The sequence below is a fragment of the Pteronotus mesoamericanus genome, unplaced genomic scaffold, assembly GCF_021234165.1.
Source record: "Pteronotus mesoamericanus isolate MK-2021 breed Mesoamerican mustached bat unplaced genomic scaffold, CSHL_Meso_final contig_40, whole genome shotgun sequence".
In the NCBI taxonomy this organism is placed as follows: Eukaryota; Metazoa; Chordata; class Mammalia; order Chiroptera; family Mormoopidae; genus Pteronotus; species Pteronotus mesoamericanus.
This window is the reverse complement of record NW_026555150.1, coordinates 10,068,437-10,086,971: the sequence shown is the minus strand read 5'-3', so window position 1 is coordinate 10,086,971 and position 18,535 is coordinate 10,068,437. Positions and strand designations below refer to the sequence as shown.

General features: G+C 37.7%; 1 protein-coding gene and 1 non-coding gene across 3 annotated transcripts in view; one reads left to right on the top strand and one right to left on the bottom strand.

The window, feature by feature from the left end:
* The window catches only part of SLC25A14 (solute carrier family 25 member 14), a 32,450-nt gene extending 29,725 nt beyond the window's left edge, over nt 1–2,725 (bottom strand). Inside the window, exons 1-2 of one of the 2 annotated variants that reach the window (XM_054576961.1) lie at nt 2,657–2,681; nt 2,283–2,526 (exon numbers count right to left, since the gene is read on the bottom strand). In XM_054576961.1, coding sequence (XP_054432936.1) covers nt 2,283–2,357 — 75 coding nt within the window. In that variant the 5' untranslated portion in view covers nt 2,358–2,526; nt 2,657–2,681. Of the gene's footprint in view, nt 1–2,282; nt 2,527–2,656 lie in introns of both variants that reach the window. The other variant, XM_054576962.1, reaches the window with a different exon arrangement.
* A 15,172-nt stretch (nt 2,726–17,897) lies between these two features.
* Nucleotides 17,898–18,047, top strand: LOC129073395 (small nucleolar RNA SNORA57). The gene has a single exon (XR_008529436.1). It is a non-coding gene; the product is annotated as a small nucleolar RNA SNORA57 (small nucleolar RNA).
* The last annotated feature ends 488 nt before the right edge of the window (nt 18,048–18,535 follow it).

Genomic DNA, 18,535 nt, shown 5'->3' with positions numbered 1-18,535 from the left:
TAAAATCCATTTCCCACCAATGGTAGGAAAGAATCTTGCTATGAAGAAGTCCTGTGTTATTTTTAATTAGGTCTTATTTTTGACATTCTTTCCTCCTACTGAGCCAGAAGTCTGTGTTCCTATAGTTTTCACCCTTTTTTTGGAGGTAATATTGAATAAATTTACTGTTTCCCTAGGAAAGTCCTTCCAATATTAAAGACAGATATTATGTTCTCCTACATCTTATCTCAGGCTACATAACCGCAATCATTTTCATCATTATTACACTTCAATTATTACAGCTGAAAATTACAATCACTTTTGTGGGGGCCACATCACACCACTGACTCATTAAAACGTCAGCTAAAACCTCCAAATCTTTTACTTAAGGCTATTCAAAAGCATGAATGTTATGTCATACCTATTCTACAGCTAAGCGATGTTTTCTGAACCTTCACTTACAGCTTCTATATCTTAATCTCAGGCATACAAATAATGACTAGGATGTAGTTTATCTTATAGTTTCCAATGTTATTTTTTTTCCTCTTAATTAGGTATGATCCCTGAAGGCAGAAACCATGTCTTACAGCACTTTTTATAACCCCTACAATAGCTTTAACAGAATTGAGTACACGTCCATTAAATACATAGTTGGTTCCAGTGTGATGTCCTTTATCTACATATGCAGTCTGTATGTAAAACATTACAGAGAAATCATGAAAGTTAAGTTGCTGGACCTGACCAATACTACACATTCAGTACACAACACTTCGCTGATTTCAGAGATTCTCTGCCTATTAACTCTGTTCCCTTGCTTCTGTTGGAGAGAATTACTTGTGTAATACCCCAAGCATTTAATAATGATTTTGACTTGTGGGGGCTATCCCCAGATATAGGTAATAGGAGAGAAGTCATATCTAAGTTCAAATAGAGTATCTTAAATATTTTTATTGTATAAAGAGGCCAATGAAAAATGTCTTCAAAATGCAGACATGTATTCTGAAGTCTAAGAAAAATTTGATAGGCTAAAGAGTGAAAAAAATGTCCTAAAATACAAGTTACCTAGTCCTACACTACTACAAAGATCTGATCAGAAAAATCTGGGTGCCTTTCTTGCTTTCTCCTTTAAGAAAGAGTAGGCACTAGAGATTCTCAGGTTCAGGAGGTAATAATGGAGCATCAAACAAACATTTATTAAAGGGATATTATATGCCCAAACCTGCAATGTACTATGGTCTAAACATTATGTTAAAAAAGAAGAACAAATGGTCTAACACCATGACAATATTTATCACTCAACCTATATCTCCTGAATAATCAAGGAGACTGAGGTGGGGATAAAAGTTCTGTAAAATACCGTGCTTGCCTTTCAAGAATGTATAATCTGGTAGAGGAAATCATAGTATCTCATCAGAGAAAAATTAAGTGCTAAACTATATAATACAAATTATAAGTGCAAGATAAGCATGGAAAAGGAGACAATCAGCATGGACTTGGATAATTTTGAAAGGTTCGTGGAGGTGAGAGAATTGAAAAATGGGCTTTGACACAGAGCAGGTAGAAATCTGAATAGGTGTATGTGAGGGAGAGGGCGGGGGGGGGGGGAAGAGCAGGATGAACAAAGGCACAAATGTGGGGAAAGTACAGCACGTGGAGACAGGCATCAGTATCGTTTGTTCTGAGAAGGAAGAGTACAACCTAACTGGGAAAAAAAAATCCCTTATTTCATTGAAACAGTACCAGTCAAGAAGTGTAAGGAACAGATCATGATGAAAGACTTGACTTGAAACCAAAGTGTGTGTGGTGGGCTCTGCGGTGTACTGTAAGATTTTTGAACCGGGAAGTGATTTGAGGAAATTCATATTTTAGTTTGCCTATCAGGGCTTCAGCAAGCAGTAATTACAAATGGGAGAAGAAGGGAAACTAGCTTAGGATAGTGTGAAGTAAAGCAGACAAGGTGTTTGTTGGCAATGAGGTTAGAGATAACCTCCAAAAATAGAGACACAAAGGAACTAGATGATGTAGGGAATGAAGGCGAGGGAGGAGTTCATGATGACTCTAAGCATACCTAGCCTGAAAAAAACAAGGAAATACTGACAGAAAACTACAAATATCCCTGCTGTTACCTTGTCTGAGAAACTAACTCGTGTTGATAAAGGCTGTCATCACAATTAGTTATCTGAACTGCATTTTAATAGATGCCTTCAATGCCTTTACCTAAGGGAGTGGAAAGGGGTACAAACTGAAGGGGAGCATCTTTCAACAGCACCCCTCACACTAATACAATGGAGGTGTTTGCTTACTCCGCTTACAATCACGGCCGCCGTTGCAAACTTCACCCTTAGAAAAATTAGGATTATTCCAGGAAAGATACCCATTCACCCTCTGGGTAGCAGGATCTTGCCAGTTCCTCAGCTGTCAGAGCGAGTTCGTGAAGAGAAGGGAGGCGCCTGAAGCAGGCGGCCTCCCAAGGGGGTCGAGGAAGCAGGGCTCAATCGAAGTAAAACCAACGATGCCAGAAGAGTGAAAGACAGGGAAGGGACTCAGCTGAGGGGAGAGAGAGACCAAAGGACCGTTAAGCCCCTCCCAGGCCGGGAACCAGGCCAGCCCGGCCCCGCGCGGCCTGGCGCGGCCCAGCCCCGCTCCCCAGCCTGGTAATCCAGGAGCTCCCCCTCACCTGCTCGGGCTCATCAGACGACTAGGAAGCCAAGCCTCCCACAGTCGGAAACGCCACCGCAACGCCAACCCGGAAGCATTGAAACCAGCGGAAATAACCAAGCTGTTGTCTTGGCAACGGTGGTGCAGGCGTTCCAACCCAGCCTCCTCCAATCCTTGAAAAGAAGGCGCGAAATGAGAGGCGAAAGCAAGGGTCTTAACGGGTAAATCAGGCAGGCTGCCCAAAGAGGCACCCCGACCTTCGGGAGGCATAGGGAGAGGAAAGTAAGGCGTGAGAACTCGGCAGCTTTTACAGTTAACATGGTTGTTAGTGAGAACAGAGCTATCTCTTCAACGTGTTCCTTCCAACCTAGCGCGAAACAGGCCCAGGGAGGAAGGGGCGGAATAAAATCCTGGGGCCCGCGAAGGGTGGGGCAAGTGTAGAGGCTAGGCCGGAGGAGTGAAAGGGCGGGGCAACTGCTTGCAGAATAAGAAAAAGGAGGGAAAGTGAAGGGGCGGGGCAAAAGGCTTAAAATAAAACGGGAAAAATGAGGGAAAGCGGATGAGTGGTATTTCGTAAAGTACCTAAACTCGGAAAGAAAGGTCAAGTAAACAAATAAATCTCAGCACCCCCTAGGTTCCAGGCGTTAGGGACTGAAGAATTAAGCTCTGGCCACGTACTGAAAGCACATGGTTGAGAAAGAGCAAGTTGGAAACAGAAGAGAGGATCACAAAAAAATTAAAGAATCTGAAGAGTAGAAATGAAAACGGGGAGTTTGAGTTAATCCGTAGCTCACAATCAGCCAGAAAACAATGAGGGCCTGCTGACCAGCTTCTGGCTCTAGACCCCGGGGGTGTAAGCAATAGATGCAAAGTATCCTGAGTGATTCCGTTTACCCAATGGGCTTCATTCGATTTTTAAGCCTCTCCTGTGAAAGTTCTGTAATCTGGCGGGATTACACAATAATAAAGTTTATGGGTCGAGGACAGTATAACACTTTAGCCAGTGCAAGGCATGTGCCTAAATGATTATTTGTTGAATGAATACATGTTCAGAATACCTTTGTTGCCCCATTTAAAAAGTTAAGGCAGCACACATGTTAGCTGATATTAGGGAATGCTTACTAAGGATGAGGCCAAGAGCTTCATGTGCACACAACTACCCTATGAGACAGGTACAATTATTTTTCCTTTTTGATGGATGAGAAAACTGATATAGTAATAAGTTAGAAAAGTAACTTGGTAAGTGGCAGAGCTGAGATTCAAATTCTGGTCTGACTTCAGAGCCCAGGCTCTCAACCACTGGGCTATTCTGCTCTCAATTTTAATACCCTTGTTACCTTCAGAAACTTACTTATTAAAAATAGAGATAATATAAGAAACATGAGCATGCACTCCAAAATGTGAATCCCCTTCAACTTACATCTCAGCAAGGCACTCCCTTCCAGCCAGCAAAAGAGAGTTTTAGCTTAGAGTCACTCCTCATTCAGAACTATGCACTATCCAGTGACATGAATTCTAAGTCCAACTGTAGCCTGGGCTGTCCCTCACATCCAGGTATCTGAATCTTTTAAAATTACTCATATAGCCCTCTCTGTGAACAAATCACTACCAGCTTTTCTACAAAATTTCACTTTTGCCTCTTCAGCCACTGCCACTACCAACTAACCCACCGACCATCTAAATAAACTTTGTTAAAAGGAGCTTTGTTTTCAAATTACTTATTTTGAAAGTTCTAGAATAGATGAATTTTAAAATAGCATTTGTAGGAACAACATTGTAAACACACACTTGTTTAACACATTATCAGTTTGACTGCTTTCTTCTCAACATTTTTCTAAAATTACAATATTAAAAATCTAGTCCTCATTATCAAAGTTGGCCATTTTTCTTTTAAATCACCTTCTATTTGTTGTCTTTACCACATAGACCAGTATTTGAGTATATTCTGTCTTGTGTTATGCTTGAATTCTAATCTATCCAAGAGATAAGCTATTCAAGACGAAGAATCCTGGAATCTTCAAGCTGGCGAGACACTTAGAGGTCCCTTCTATAATATTTATTATAGACAATTGTCCAGTCTCTGCTAGAATACTTCCAGTGTAAGTATACATCACAAGCCAGCTCATTTCACTATAGGGTAACTCTGTTAGAAAGTTCTCATTTATGATGAGCCAAAATGTGCCTTACTCTTTCTATTCTCCCAAGAGCAACACCTGGTCTTACAATATGAAAAAAATATTGTATTTTGAGCCAGATGATCTTTTTTATTAATTGAGGTGTAGTTCACATCACTAACACAATCTTACATTGTCAGTTATATCTCAATAAAACTGGAGGGGGGACAGGAAACAAAAAGTACAATAAAATTGAGAACATTTTTATTTTCATTAAAGGACACTAGTAAGAGAATAAAAAGGCAAGATCCAGACAGGGAGAAGAGAGTTTTAATCTATGTATCCTATAAAATCGCGTATCCAGTATGAACTTCTAAACTCAGCAATAAAAAGACAGACAACTCAATATTTAATGGGAAAAATACTTGAAAGTTACTTCATAAAAGAGTATATCTAAATTATCAATAAGCATATGAAAAGTGCACGGCATTATTATTCACCTAGAAAATTCTCCGTAAAAGCACAATACACACCCATCAGCAAGGCCAAAGTTAAAAGGACTGACAATACAAGGGGTTTGGTAGAAAGCATCTCAAATTCTCATACACTGCTAGTAGGAAGATGTATTAGTGTTCTATTGCTGTGTAAAAAAAGATTGCCACAAATTTATCAGCTTAAAATGCCACACATTGACTGCCTTCCAGTTTCTGCTGGACAGGAGTCCAGGCATGACTTAACGCGTTCTTGGTGTCAGAAGGCTTCAATCAAGGATCAGCCAGATTGTATTTTTATCTTAAAACTTGACTGGGGAAGAATTCATTTCCAAGCTCACTCAAGTTGTTGCAGAATTAGCCTCCTTACAGCTGTAGCATGGAGGGCTTCAATTTCTTGCTGGCTGTTTGCCAGAAGACACTCAGCACCTGAGGCTGTCCCCAGTTTCTTAGGACATGGCCCTCTCCATAGGTAGTTACAATATAGCCACTTGTTGCTTCCAGGCCAGAAGGAGAAAGCCTCAAATGTGGTTTTACCAGCACAGAATATGTGGGAGTATTATTTTCTGTGATAAAGACTATACATATTTTTTAAAATTACAGATAGCTTCTTTTTTCTGATTGTAATAAAGTACATAGTCATTATAAAACATTTTAAACAATACACAAAAGTGGAAAAGTAAAAATTAACTGAAATCCAAATATTCAAAGAGTACTACTCTTAACAGTGTTGTGGGGCTTCTTTTAGTCCTCTCTCAAGGCATACACACATACTTATATCATCATTCTTGTGACATGCATGTTGCAGTCACATGCTCTTGCAGGCGGCCTCATGTGCTGAAGTCAGTGTCCTCGGTTCATTTAACTTTCAGTCCTGAATTTCCAGGTTTTAAAAGTTATGCATCTTTGTAGAAGGAAAAGGGAAAAAAACATATGCAAGAAGAAAAAATACAAAAGAGGTGACATGTAAACATCATCCACATAAGCCAGTACCATCATTAATATGTCTATGTGTGTCCTTCCAGGTTTTCTGTCTCTTATAAAACTATATACATGTTGACTAAACCTTGCCTTACCTCCTGCCTCCTTGCAAACCATGTTACTTCCCTCATCCCCCTCCCTCGATGATCTTAGAGAGTCAATCTCTCCCTCGATTTATCATTCCTATTAGCTTCAAGTTCTTCCCAGGTTACCAAAACAAGAAAATCCTCTTCTAACCCCTTGTCACCCTCTAGATACTATCCAATTACCTTACATTCATACCTATTTTTAAAAAAGTAACAGTATTTTACTTAACCCAATATATCCAAAATAATATCATCTCAGAATGTAATCAATAAAAAAGTATTTATGACATGCTTTATATTTTATTTATTTTTAATTTAATTTTCATTGCATTTCTTTCCATTAACAATTAGTCTCTTTATATCCCCCTCCACCCAGCAGTCACCACACTGTTGTACATGTTCATGAGTCCTTTTTCCTTTTTGCTCAATACCTCCACCCTCTAACCTCCCCTGCCCCAACTAGCTGTCTGTCTTTTGCTCTCCATCTGGGAGTCTGTCTCTGTTTCATTTGTTAGTTCAGTTTGTTCATTAGATTCCACATATGAGTGAAATCTTATGGTATTTGTATTTCTCTGACTGGCTTATTTCACTTCGCATAATGTTCTCCAGGTCCAACCGTACTGTTGCAAAGGGTAAAATTTTCTTTTTTATGGCTGAGTAGTATTCCAATGTGTAAATGTTCCATAGCTGTTCAATCCACTCATCTATTGATGGACACTGGGGCTGCTTCCATATCTTGGATATTGTAAATAACACTGCAATGAACGTAGGGGTACTTATGTTCTTTCAAATTCATGTTTTGGGTTCCTTCAGGTATATTGCCAGAAGTGGGATCACTGGGTCAAAAGGCCTATCCATTTTTAATTTTTTGAGGTTTTTCTATACTGCTTTCCAGAGTGGCTTCACCAATCTGCATTCCCACTAAGAGTGCAGAAGTATTCCCCTTTTGCCACATACTTGCCAGCACCTGCTGTCTGTTAATTTATTGATGATAGCCCCTCTGACAGGTATCAGACAGTATCTCATTGTGGTTTTAATTTGCCTTCCTCTGATGATTAGTGATGTTGAGCATCTTTTCATATGGTATTGTCCATTTGTATGTCCTTTTTGGAGAAGTATCTATCCAAGTCCTTAGCCCATTTTTCAATTGGGTTGTTTGTTTTTTGGTGTTGAGTTTTATAAGTACTTTATAAATTTTGGATATTAACCCCTCATCAGATGTATCAACTAGTATGTTCTCCCATTCTGTGGGTTATCTTTTTCTTTTGTTGATGATTTCCTTTCCTGTGCAAAAACTTTCTAGTTTGATGTAGTCCCATTTGTTTATTTTTTATTTTGTTTCCCTTGTCTGGAAAGCTAGATCCAATAAAAATTTCTACGAGCAATGTCCAAGATTTTGCTGCCTATGATTTCTTCTAGGATATTTATGATTTGGGGTCTAACATTTAGGTCTTTGATCCATTTTGAATATATTCTTGTGTGTGGTGTGAGAAGGTAGTTTAATTTCATTTTTTTTTTGCACACATATGTCCAATTTCCTCAACATCATTTATTGAATAAACTACCTTTAACCCATTGTATGTGTTTGCTTCCTCTGTCAAATATTAATTGACTATAGAAGTGCGGGTTTATTTCTGGGCTCTCTGTTATGTTCCACTGATCTATGTGTCTGTTTTTATGCCAGTACCAAGCTGTTTTGATTACTGTGGCCTAGTAGTATAGTTTGATATTAGATAATGCGATTCCTCCAGCTTTGTTCTTCTTTCTCAGGATCATTGTCACTATGCAGAGCCTATAGTGGTTCCATATAAATTTTTGAAATATTTGTTCTAGTTCTGTGAAATGCATCATCGAAATATTGATAGGAATTGCACTGAATCTATAGATTGCTTTGGAAAGTATGGACATTTTAATGTTGTTCATTCTTCCTAGCCATGAACACGGTATGTGCTTCCACTTATTTGTGTGTTCTTCAGTTTCTTTCTTCAGCATCTTATAATTTTCCAAGTACAGGTCTTTTTTACATCCTTGGTTAGTTGTATTCCTAGATGTTTTATTGCTTTTGAAGCGATTGTGAATGGGATGGTTTTCTTAATTTCCCTTTCTGTTAGTTTGTTATTGGCATATAAAAATGCAAATGATTTCTAGATGTTAATTTTGTATCTTGTTACTTTGCTGAATTCAGTTATCAGATCTAGTAATTCCTTGGTCGAAATTTTGGGGCTCTCTATGTACGGTATCATGTCATGTGCAAATAAAGATAGTTTTACTTCTTCTTTTCCAATTTTTATGCTTTTTATTTCTTCTTCTTGTTTAATTCCTATGGCTAGCACTTCCAGTACTATGTTGAATAAGAGAGGTGAAAACAGACATCCCTGTCTAGTTCCTGATCTTAAGGGGAACACTTGTAGTTTTTACCATTGATTATGATGCTGGCAGTGGGTTTGTCATATATGGTCTTTATTATTTTTAAGTAAGTTCCCTCCATTCCCACTTTGCTGAGAGTTTTTATCATAAATGGGTGCTGGATTTTATCAAAAGCTTTTTCTGCATCTATTGATATAATCATGTGGTTTTTATCCTTCATATCGTTTATCTGGTGAATCACATTTATTGATTTGTGACTGTTGTACCATCCTTGCATTCCCAGAATAAGTCCCACTTTATTATGGTGTATGACCTTTCTGATGCATTGCTGTATTCAGTTTGCTAATATTTTGTTGAGGACTTTAGCATCAATGTTTATCAGGAATAATGGCCTATAATTTTCTTTCTTTATAGTGTCTTTATCTGGTTTTGGAATTAGAATAATGCTGGCCTCATAAAATAAGTTTTGGGAGCCTTCCTTCCTTTTGAATTTTATGTAATAGTTTGAGAAGGAGAGGTATTAGTTCTCAGAACTTTTGGTAAAATTCAGCTGTGGAGCCATCTGGTCCAGGGCTTTTGTGTGTTGGGAGTTGTTTGATTACTGCTTCAATTTCATTAGGTGTAATCTGTCTATTCAGATTCTCTGATACTTCCTGATTTATTTTTGGAAGATTGTATGTTTCTAGGAATTTATCCATTTTGTCCAGTTTGTTGACAATTGTTCATAATATTTTCTTACAATCCTTTGTATTTCTGTGGTGTCAGCTGTTATTTCTCTACTTTCTCTTTTTAAGAGATTTTATTTATTTACTTTTATAGAGGGGAAGGGAGAAAGAGAGGGAAAGAAACATCAATGTGTGGTGGCCTCTCATGCACCTCCTACTGAGGACCTGGCCCACAACCCAGGCATGTGCCCTAGACTGGGAATTGAATCAGAAACACTTTGGTTCACAGGCCAGTGCTCAATCCACTGAGACACACCAGCCAGAGCTCTCTTTCATTTCTGATTCTATTTATTTGGGTCCTTTCTCTTTTTTTCTTGATGAGTCTGATCAAAGTTTTGTCAATCTTGTTTGTCTTTTCAAAGAACCAGCTCTCAGATTCAATGATCTTTTGAATAATTTTTTAAAATTCTATTTAATTAATTTCTGCTCTGATCTTTATTATTTCCTTCCTTCTACTCACTTTGGGCTTTGTTTATTGTTCATTTTCAAGTTCCTTTTAGGGCGAAGTTAGATTGTTTATTTGACCTTTTTCTTGTTTTTTGAGATAGGACTGTAATGCTATGAACTTCCCTCGTAGGATTGCTTTCCAAGTGTCCCACAGATTTTGGATTATTGTGTCCTCATTTTCATTTGTTTCAAGGTATATTTTGATTTTTCCTTGATCTCATTGTTATTCATTGTTTAATAACACATTATTTAGATTCCATGTCTTTGTATGTTTTCCCATGTTTGTGACTGATTTCTAGTTTCATAGCATTGTGGTCAGAAAAGATACTTGATATGACTTCAATCTTCTCAAATTTATTGAGACTTGTTTTGTGTCCTAGCATATGGTCTATCCTAGAAAACATTCCATGTGCTCTTGAAAAGTATGTATATTCTGGTGCTTTGGGGTAAAATGCTCTGAAGATATCAATTAAATCCATTTGATCTAGTGTGTTATTTAAGGCCACTGTCTCCTTGTTGATTTTCTGCCTGGAAAATCTATTTAGTGAGGTCAATGGGGTGTTCAAATCCCTGACTATAATTGTATATCTGTCGATCTCTCCCTTTATGTCCATCAAGATTTGCTTCACATATTTAGGTGCTCCTATGTTGGGTGAGTAAATGATTACTAGGGTTATATCCTCTTGTTGGATTGTTCCCTTTATCATTATGTAGTGTCCTTCTTTGTCTGATACTATAGCCTTGGTGTTATATTGTATTTTGTCTGATATAAGTACTGCTTCCCCAGCTTTTCTTTTCCATTTGCATGAAATATCTTTTTCCATCCCTTTACTTTTTGTCTGTGTGTATCTTTTAATCTGAGATGGGTCTCTTGGAGGCAGCATATGTATGGGTCTTGTTTTCTTATCCATTCAGCTACCCTCTATCTGTTGGTGGAACATTTAAGCCATTTACTTTTAAGGTGGTTGTTGATAGATACTTATGTAGTGCCATATTATTGTTAGACTATTATCCTCTGACTTTTTTCTTTCTCTTTTTCTTCTTCTTCTTCTTAAAGCAAGCCCTTTAACATTTGTTGCAATACTAGTTTGGTGTTAACAATCTCCTTTAGCTTTTTTTGTCTGGGAAGCTCCTTACTTCTTCCATTTTAAATAATAGACTTGCTGGGTAAAGTAGCCTTGGTTTTAGGTCCTTGCTTTTCATCACCTTGAATATTTCACACCACTCCTTTCTGGCCTGAAATGTTCTGTTCTGTAATCAGATCACCTGTCTAATTGGTGCTCCCTTGTAAGTAACTCTGTGCTTTTCTCTTGTGGCTTTTAGGATTCTCTCCTTCTCTGTAAGCCTTTCATTGTTATTATGATGTGTCTCAGTGTAGGCTTCTTTGGGTCCAAATTGTTTGGGACTCTCTGAACTTTCTCGAGTTGTACAACTTTTGCCTTCACCAGATTAGGGAAGTTTTTGTTATTATTTCTTCAAATATGTTCTTAATCCCTTGCTTGCTCTCTTCTCCTTCTGGTATTCCCATGATGCAGATGTTGTTACACTTCATGTTGTTCAAAATGTTTCTTAAGCTCTCCTCATTTTTTTCTTTAATTCTTTTTTCCTTTTGCTGCTCTGCCTTGGTGTTTTTTTCTAAGTTGTCTTCTAAAACACTGATTCAGTCCTCTGCTTAATCTAACCTACTGTTTATTCCTTCTACTGTATTATTTATCCTGGATATTGCATTCTTTAGTTCTGACAGGTCCTTTTTAATGGTTTATATGTCTTTTTTCATGCTGTTGAGTATCCTTATAATCATTACTGTAAACTCTTTATTTGATAAATTGCTTGCCTCCATTTCATCTAGTCCTTCTGGAAAATTCACTTGTTCTTTCATTTGGGATCTGTTTGTGTCTTCCCATTTTGGCTACTTCTTTGTATGTTCTGCTTTACTTGTTAATCTAATCAGCCGTTAAGCCAATGAGCTGTTAAGCTAATCAAGCTGTAATCGGCAGCCTGGTTTAAGCATCACAGGGTGGAGCAGAATAATTCCTGCAGGTGGGGCTCTTGTTTCCCCTCGGGCTGATGCCACTTGGAGGGGACTGCTCTGTCTATGCAAGAGGGCTCCTGCAGTATGGGGAATGACTCAGCACAGGGATCTTGGTGGCTAGTCCTTCAGTTTTCTCCCCAGAGCCACCAACCCCCAACTCTCCTCAAGTGTCTCTAATCCACTCTGCCCTCCCTTTGCCAGCACCTAGGGTAAGTGGCTGGAAATGAAATTATGTGCATTGGTCCTTTAAGAGGCTCTCTGTGTCTCCAGCTGTCTTTCACTGGTAGACAGAAACCCCACTGCTTTTCACAGGTGGATGTTACCTTGGTTCCTTTCTGGCTCTGGTGCTATAAACTGGAGAGCCCAGTTTGGGGTTTAGACCCACACTTCCCAGGAGGAAACACCCGGCTGCTGAAATATCCCTCCAGTAATTCAGCTGCCACCCATGGGAGCCCAGCCAGCCCTTTCATGTCTTTATACTCCGTACCAGTCACATTGTGGTAACGTGGTTTCTTCTGTCTGTACATGGTTCTAAGGTTTCTCTCCAGCTAGTGTTCAATTAGTTATTCTGGATGATTTCTCTATTTAGTTGTAATTCCAGATTGGTCCTGGAGGGGGTTAGTGTAACTTCCATTTACTCCTCTGCCATCTTGGATCCCCCTACATTTTATTTTTATACTAGGTTGCTTGTGTTTTTTTTACACTCACAGTCCATCTCAATTCACACTAGCCACATTTCAAGTACTCAATACCCACATTAGCAAGTTGGCCACCTTACTGGATAAAAAAGATCTAACTTATTGTGCCATCTGATGGTTTATTACATACCTTCTCCAGCATACCCCCAAGTATCATCTAGCTCCCTGCTACTCAAATGTTACCACATCAGAATTATCTGGGGCTTGTTAGAAATGCAGAGTCTCAGGCCCTACACAGAACTTATTTAAATTGAAATCTGCATTTTTAGCACTACCCCTAGGTTATTAACTTGCATATAAGTCTGTTTTTCCTCCTATTAAACATTTCCAGTAGCAGGAAACTCATTATCTTCTCCCCAAGGAAGCCCATTCCATCTTTAAATGGTTCTAATTATAAGGAAAAAAAAACACATTTGTCCTTCCTTTATTGAGGATTCCCCATAGTTCTCTATAATATTGTGATAATCACTTTACATGAATTATCTCATTTAAGCCCAGCAGTCTATAAGATAAAGGCTAATTTTTACTCCTTAGTTGCTGTTTTTGTTTATTGTGGTAAAATATAGATAACATAAAAATTTACCATTTTAAGTGTACAATTCAGTGGCATCAAGTACATTCTCAGTGTTGTATGATCATCACCACCATTTCCAGAAGTTTTCACCATCCCAAACAGAAACCCATTAAACACTCACTCCCTTCTCCTCTCTCTCCAGCCCTGATAACCACTATTTTTTCTGTCTCAATAAATTTGAATATTCTAGATACCTCATATAAGTGAAATGTCCTTTTGTGTCTGGTTTATTTCACTTAGTATAATGTTTTCAAAGTTCATCCACATTGTAGTCTGGATCAGAACTTCCTTTTTACAATAATTATTCAATTTATGTATATACCATTTTTGTTTATTCATTCATCTGTTGATGGACATTTGGGTTGTTTCCACCTTTTGGCTATTGTGAATAATGCTGCTATGATCATTGGTGTGCAAGAATCTGAGCCCCTGCTTTTAATTCTTTTGGCTATACACCTAGGAATGGAATTGTTAAATCATATAGTGATTCTATATTTAACTTTTTAAAGAACCACCAAACTGTTTTCCACAGCAGCTGCACCATTTTATCATAGCCTTTAAAAAAATATGTCAGTTATTTTGCAGACCAGAAAATTTTAGAACCATGCTCTTTTTTAAGAAAACTGGAACATAGAGATAAAGAAAACTTCAGGAGAAAAAACTATAATCCCGTTGCCATTAAAATTGTTCACACGTTTGTGTTTGGTTTTGGTTTAAAAAAAAATTTTATTGAATTTATTGGTTACATTGGTTAATAAAATAATATAGGTTTCAAGTGTACAATTCTATAATACATCATCTGTATGTCATATTGTATGTTTACCAGCCAAAGTCAAGTCTCCTTCCATCACCATTTATCCTCCTCTTATTCTTGTCTACCTCCCTCCACCCTTAACCCATGTTTTCTGTATAAAATACTCATAGATTTAAGTGCACACATGAGATAGGCTATATACTGAAAACTTAATAACTCAAAGGGACCAAAATGATCCATTATTTTATTTTCTTTCTGTGTGTTCCAATTCTTTTTAATTTTTTAAACTTTTATTAAATTTTTGGGGTGATATTGGTTAATGGTATCATATAGGTTTCAGGTGTACATTTCTCTGACATTACATCTGTATATTGCACTGTGTCAAACCATCTTCCATTATCATATATTAGGCCCCCAATCCCCAACCCACTTTTCACATGTTGATACACATTCTCCCAGGATTTATTTTTATGGTGACTGCTTTTTAAAATAAAGGTTTTGTATGTTACCATGGAACTTTAAAAATGTTTTTGAAGGAATAATATTTTAGAAATGTTCTTGCCTTAAAATATACCACTTTCAAATAATATTCAGTCATCACAAATTATGAGAATATGTAACAGTAATAAACTCTACATTCTATTAACTGCTTACTATATTCCAGAAACTTTACATATGCTGACTCTAATGCTTACAATAACCCTTTGTAGGCTTTACGCTTCGATGGGCCAGGTTTCACCACCTGTGTGGTACTGCTTAAGTACTCAACCTCCCTACCCCTAAGTTTTCTCACCTGTGAAAACAAAGGTCCTACTAGTACTTACCTCTATAGTTACTGAGCATTCAAACAAGATGATCCAAGTAAGATGCTTGGAACATAGTTTAGCATAGCATATCAAAGGTAGAGACAATAAAAGCAAAGGATTGGTGGAACTAACCATAAAATAAAAATAATTTCTGAATGGCAGAAAACACCAAAAAGTTAGAAGGCAAGCAGTAATGTGGGGGAAATATAACTATTGTGACAGACAAAAAACACTTTAATATACAAGCTTTAGAAATTTAGAAAATGTAAACATTTAAAGATACTTCCCTAGGAAAGCAGGCAAAAGCTATAAACAGCAAAGGAAGACAATCTGACGTGACCGGTTTATCTGTGAGGACATTTTCATGAACCAATTGACACAGATTATCTGATGCATCCACTGTCTGTCAGCCATCACTGCCACAATGAGCATGCCCCGCCTTCCTTTCCCTCCCCCTCTCCTTAACCTCCAGTCCAGAGGACCATCACCTTAATATTTTCTGCATTGTTTGCACTTTCGTTCACAAAAGCAAAACTTCTAATCATAAAAAAGATAGAAAAAGCTTTTAGAAGGATTAACCTCTAAGGGGAACCAAAATCATCTTCATAAAAGAAATTCCATTATATTTAACATAATATTTGCATACTCAAGTCCTGAGAAAAAAGTTAAGAGTTTAGTTGAGTATTTCCTCTACAGTCCGGAGCTGAGAATAAGAAGTCTTATTGTGTTCCAAATACCTTCCTTCTCCCCTTCGATTCAGTACCTATATATCTAATCTATATATCTATATCTATATCTAATCTATCTATCATATTCATTCACTCATTCACTGTTTGTGTTTTTACACTGAGCACCTCTTGTCTGCCAGCCATTGTGCTAAGCATGGGATCTAGCAGTGAGCTAGAAACAGTCCCAGCCCCCATGGAGCAGACAATCTAGTTGAGGGAGGAGGAGGAGGAGGAAAAAAAAGTAAATGTTTGGGTTAATGACATATTGTCAGATGTGAAAAAATTAGAGAAAGGACACAGAGTACAGCAGGGGCAGCTGTTTCAGATTAAATGCTCAGGAAGGCCTCTGTAATAAGGTAATATTTGAGGAGAGGGATAAAGGAGGTGAGGGAATGAGAGGTATGAGGATTCCTGAGAACATTCCCGGCAAAGAGAACAGCAACAGCAACGGCCCTGAATCAGGAGTAAGCCTGCAATGTTTAACGAAAATCAAGGTTAGTAGGGCGGCTGGAGCAGAGGGATGAAGTGGGAGAGATGTAGGAAATGAGGTCAGAGAAGTGATGCGATTAGGGAGATCAGATAGAGCTGTGTATATCATGGTGAAGACTGCGGATTGTATTCCATGAGTCTGGGCAGGTTGGCATAATCAGGAGAAAGCAAGCCTACAAAAAGCAGAAGTGTTTATTCTTCATATTTTTAAATGAAAAAAGGTAATAATTTCCATTAAAACAAATGATTTCTTGTTATATGTGATTGGAGACTAAATGTGCCCAATCCTTAGTCATCCTTCTCTCCCCCATCATGGGACCTGTACCTCAAATTGGCAGTGGTTAGCAATAGGACAAGCTCATGTTTGGGTGTTAAGAGGAAACAGTTAACATAGCAGTTTTGGTGGCTTACTCTTTGTATGTCTCCAAGAGAATCATAATTGACTCTTAACCAATCCAAAAGAATGTGTCTGTCAGTGTTCTTTATATTATCAATGGGTTGATGATTTCGTTATGTACACCATGCTTTACCATCTTATTATGGTTGCTTTGCACAAACATCAAGATTGATGATGTGAAACTGCTTTCAAAGTTGGGTCAACAACATCATTGGGGTCCTGAGTTTCCTGGTCATGGCCAGTTGTTACAAGCATGCATATGTAACCTGACCTCCCATTTGTAACTCTGACTGAGACTCAAAATAAGATTTACTGGGCATAGATATTCCACATGGGCCCCTGAAGTTCACTACTACAAGATCTCAAAAGGGAATTAGAAAGCATTTTGAACTAAATTAAAACACAACATAGCAAATGCTGTGGTATATAGCTCAAGCATTACCTAGAAGAGAATGCATAGTTAAATCTCTATATAAGAAAAGAGTTATAGCTGATGTGGCTCAGTGGATTGAGTGCTGGCCTGCGAACCAAATGGTCACCAGCTCAATTCCCAGTGTAGGGCCCACGCCTGGGTTGCAAGCCAGGTCCCCAGTAGGGGGCGTGTAAGAGGCAGCCACACATTGATGTTTTTCTCCCTCTCCTTCTCCCTCTCTTCCCCTAAAAATAAATACATAATTAATTTAAAAAAGAAAAGAAGAAAAGCCTCAAGTCAATGACCCCAGCTTTGATCTTAGGGAACTGGAAAAATAAGAACAAATTAAGCTCAAAGTAAGCAGAAGAAAAGAGATAATAAAGGTAATGACAGAAATCAATTGACTAGAAAACAGGAACAACTAGAGAAAATCAATGAAACCAAAAGCTGGTTCTTGAGGAAATCAATAAAATTTATAAATTTGTATCCAGACTAATCAGATAAAAAAAGAGAGAAGGCACAAATTACCAATATTAGAAATAAGAGAGGGAATATCACTGCAGAGCCTCCAGACAAGCAAAATGATAAGTGAATGCTATGAACAAAAGATAACAAAGAAAATTTAGATAAATTAGACTTCATCAAGATTTAAAATATTTTGTGCCATAAAGGGCACTACCAAGAAAGTTAAAAAATGGGAGAAAATATTTACAAGTCATATATCTTATAATAGTTTAATATCTAGAATATATAAAGAACTCTCACAATTTGAAAAATAGATAAACAATCCAATTGAAAGATATTACCAGAGACAGAGAGGGACATTGTGATTATAAAGGAGGGGAAAGTTTTGCAAGCGGACATACAATTCTAAATATTTATACATCTAATAGCTTCAAAGTACATGAAACAAAAACTGATAGAACTGAAAAATAGACAAATACACACTTAAAGATTTCAACACACCTCTCAATAATTGATAGTGAAAGTATATAGAACAATCAATGAGGATATAGAAGACAATACTATCAGCTTGACCTAACTGACATTTATGAAACACTCCAAAAAAAAAAAAACAGAATATACATTCCTTTTGCATGACCATTGAAAAATTACCAAATTAGACCATATTCTCAGCCATAAAACAATTCACAACAACCCTCCTCTTTTTGGCAGGGGTTGAGCATGTGGTCCTGGTCCCTGTAATGTACAGAGGGAGAGGGAAAGGGCTCTGGCCCTCTCGGCATCACGTCTTCAGTTCCCAATAGTTTCCAGTCCAATGTTTCTGTCCTCAAGCACTGGGACACAATTAAAACAAACAAACAAATAAACAATTCAAAACACATTTAAAAGTATTAAAATTATGCAAAGTATGTTCTCACCCTGTCCGGTGTGATTCAGTCGGCTGCAGTGTCATCCATTAGACAAAAAGTTCGAGGATTTGATTCCCCATCAGGTTTTGTACTTGGGTTGGGGTTTGATCCCTGGTTTGGGCATGTGAAGGAAAGCAGCCATAAGATGATGTTTCTCCCTCACATCGATAATTCCCCCTCTCTTGTCAATGTTTCTCTTGCTTCCTCTCCCTCTCCCTCCCTCTCTCTCTCTCTCTCTCTCTCTCTCTCTCTCTTTCTCTCTCTCTCTCTTTACGCCTTCCCACCCTCCCTTACCCTCTAAAAGCAATGAAAAAAGGTGTCTTTGGGTGAGGATAAAAAATGGTATGTTCTCTGCACACAATAAAATTAAATTAAATTTGATTAGATTAGATTAAATTAGATCAAAAGAAGAAAGATTCCTAGA